This window comes from Colobus angolensis, unplaced genomic scaffold, assembly GCF_000951035.1.
Source record: "Colobus angolensis palliatus isolate OR3802 unplaced genomic scaffold, Cang.pa_1.0 Scaffold484, whole genome shotgun sequence".
In the NCBI taxonomy this organism is placed as follows: Eukaryota; Metazoa; Chordata; class Mammalia; order Primates; family Cercopithecidae; genus Colobus; species Colobus angolensis.
Genome location: NW_012118310.1, coordinates 467,887 through 470,220, shown reverse-complemented (window position 1 = coordinate 470,220; position 2,334 = coordinate 467,887). Strand labels below are relative to the sequence as shown.

The following is a 2,334-nucleotide window of genomic DNA, read 5'->3' as shown; positions in this document are numbered from 1 at the left end:
AAAGTCGCAGGGAGCCTGGGCAAGCCCAAGTGACAGCAGGATGGGGCCTTCCTGGGCCCAGGTGCAGTCACCAGGGCTGGGCAGCAGCTGCGTGGAGAGGTGCAGCTCAGGGCACTGGAGCAGGCGTGGGTGAGGATGGGCCTCCAACCTCTGTCCCCAAGGAGCAATGGCAATGGGGATGTCTGCAGCTTCCTATGTGGCCCGTGGACAGCCCTGTGGGAGCAGCCCAGGCACCAGCAGCCATCATGTGCTCTAGACTCCCAGGCCGACTGGGGGATGGGTGCATACTGCAGGCTCCTGCCTGGACCCCTCCCCATGCCACCCTGTGTCCTCCGGGCACCCGGCTCACCCCTGAGAGCTCTGAACCTGTTAACATCCCTAAGCAGTTTGGGGCCCACAGGCCAGGGTGGGCTCCCTGAATACATGTGACATCCTGGGTGAGTCTTTCTGGAGAGGGCCCAAAGCTTTCATCTGGTTCTTAGGGGCGTTGAACTGAAAACACTCTGGAGGAAGTGGTCATGTGGCGCCTTCCAAGTTTGGGGTATCGGGCACATCTAGTGGACCCTCATAAAGATCGCTGTCTTCCTCCTGCTCCTTAGACACTCAGCTGGTTCCGAGAACCACAGGAGAGGCTGCGGGCAGCGGGCCTTTCTTCCTACTCTGAGGCAGTCACCCCGGCCTCGGCCTCCCCTGCAGGCCTGGCTGTGGCCACCACCTAAGGGGCTCTTTTCTGTACCCTGGGGCCCGCCCTGGGTGAGCAGAAGACCCCAACAATCCCTTGGGGGCACGGCCCACTCCCTCCTCCATCCCATGAGCTCCCTGGTGGGTGCTGAGTGTAGAGCCAGGCAAATGCCAGGGAGCTCAGATGAGAGGAGCCCCTCCTGTGGGGTCTCCAAGCCCCAGGCAGGGAGGGGCTGAGCGGGGAGCTTGCCTTGAGGTAGCACTGGTACGTGTTGAAGATGAGCGGCTTCTCCACATTGAACTTGCGCTGCATCTCCAGCGTCAGGTGGCTGATGGCCGGCTGGAAGTAAGCCTGCTCGGCATCCACCATCAGCCACACGCCCACCTCCCTGGCTTTCTGAGAGGTGCAGAGGGTGGGGCAGTGGGAGCAACTGTTGCTCAAGTGAGGCAGGTGCCCTTTTCTGCACGAGTCCCAGGTCCCCAAGGCCCCAGCCCTCTGCCCGAGCAGGGCAGCTCACCTTGGCCAGGACATCCATCCGCTGTAGCATCCTCGTCATCTGTAGCTCCTCCTCCTCAGTGAACCGGGACAGCAGGGGCTCCAGCTGTCCTGTCTGGGGGTGCAGCACACGGTCAGGCCACAAGCGAGGGCTGGAAAGTGCCACCCTGAGGCCCAAGCTAAACCTTTCTCAGCATTCCCAGCCCACGGGAACCCTCTGACCCGCCCATGCAGGGCCGGGAGGGCCACCTGGACACAGCAACTCAGCACCTGGGAACCTCCAACGCAGCCAGTGCACTGCCCTACATGGAACCTGGTGGCACCATGAGGGAGCTCATTGGCCATGTCAGTGGACCCCAGGCTCAGTCCGGGCCTGCACCCCAAAGTGTGTACTCTAATAGCCTCCCCAGTTCCCACACAGGCCCCACTGTTGTGGGAGGGCCCCCTGCAGCTCCCATGTGACACGGAGAAAGTGAACACTGATCACCCAATCATCAAACAGAAGGGCTCCGCCCGGAGCAGGGAGAGGACCCAGGAGGAGGAACTCCTGGCTACGGGCTGACAGGGCAGTCGTGCAGCACATGCTGACACGTGGCTGGGGACCAGGGCAACCTCCAGGATGAGGCCTTCAAGGAGCTGGTGCTCAGAGGCCATGGGGACCCATCCTGCAGGGCCTCCCGCTCACCCCTTTGCTGCCCCAGCAGCCTTGCCTTACTGAGCACAAACAGTACCGCTCTATCCCTTGCTACACCATGCTAAAGTCTCCAACAGCTGGTGGTCCTGGTGCACAGCTGCTCTGTCCACACTGCGCCCCCCCGAGGCTCTGGGTCGCGGTCTCTAAGTTTGAGGCTGGGCCCTTAGTGGACTGGGGCTAGATGTGTCATGGAAAGCTGCTTCTGCAGGATGTTTTCTGAAGGTGCGTCTGTTCTTTCTTCGAATCCCAGCTTAGGTTGTGGTTTCAAGCATTCTGCCAGGTCCTGGGCCCCCCTCCCACAGGCAGATGAGTCTCATTCCTCTCCCTGCTGTACACAGGCTGGCCTGGTGACATGCTTCTAACACACAGAACTCGGCAGAAAAGACACCGTGTGACTTTTGAGGCGAGGCAGGAAAAGGTCACCCAGCTTCTGCCTGGCTCTCACGTCTCAGGGGACACTGGC

At 61.3% G+C, this 2,334-nt stretch overlaps 1 protein-coding gene across 1 annotated transcript in view; it reads right to left on the bottom strand.

The window, feature by feature from the left end:
- The window catches only part of LOC105524064 (proline dehydrogenase 1, mitochondrial-like), a 6,796-nt gene extending 4,965 nt beyond the window's left edge, over nucleotides 1–1,831 (bottom strand). Inside the window, 5 exon segments of the mRNA XM_011959183.1 lie at nucleotides 72–192; nucleotides 932–1,078; nucleotides 1,200–1,331; nucleotides 1,333–1,356; nucleotides 1,733–1,831. Of these exon segments, the coding sequence (XP_011814573.1) occupies nucleotides 72–192; nucleotides 932–1,078; nucleotides 1,200–1,331; nucleotides 1,333–1,356; nucleotides 1,733–1,831 (523 nt within the window).
- Between the last annotated feature and the right edge of the window lie 503 nt (nucleotides 1,832–2,334).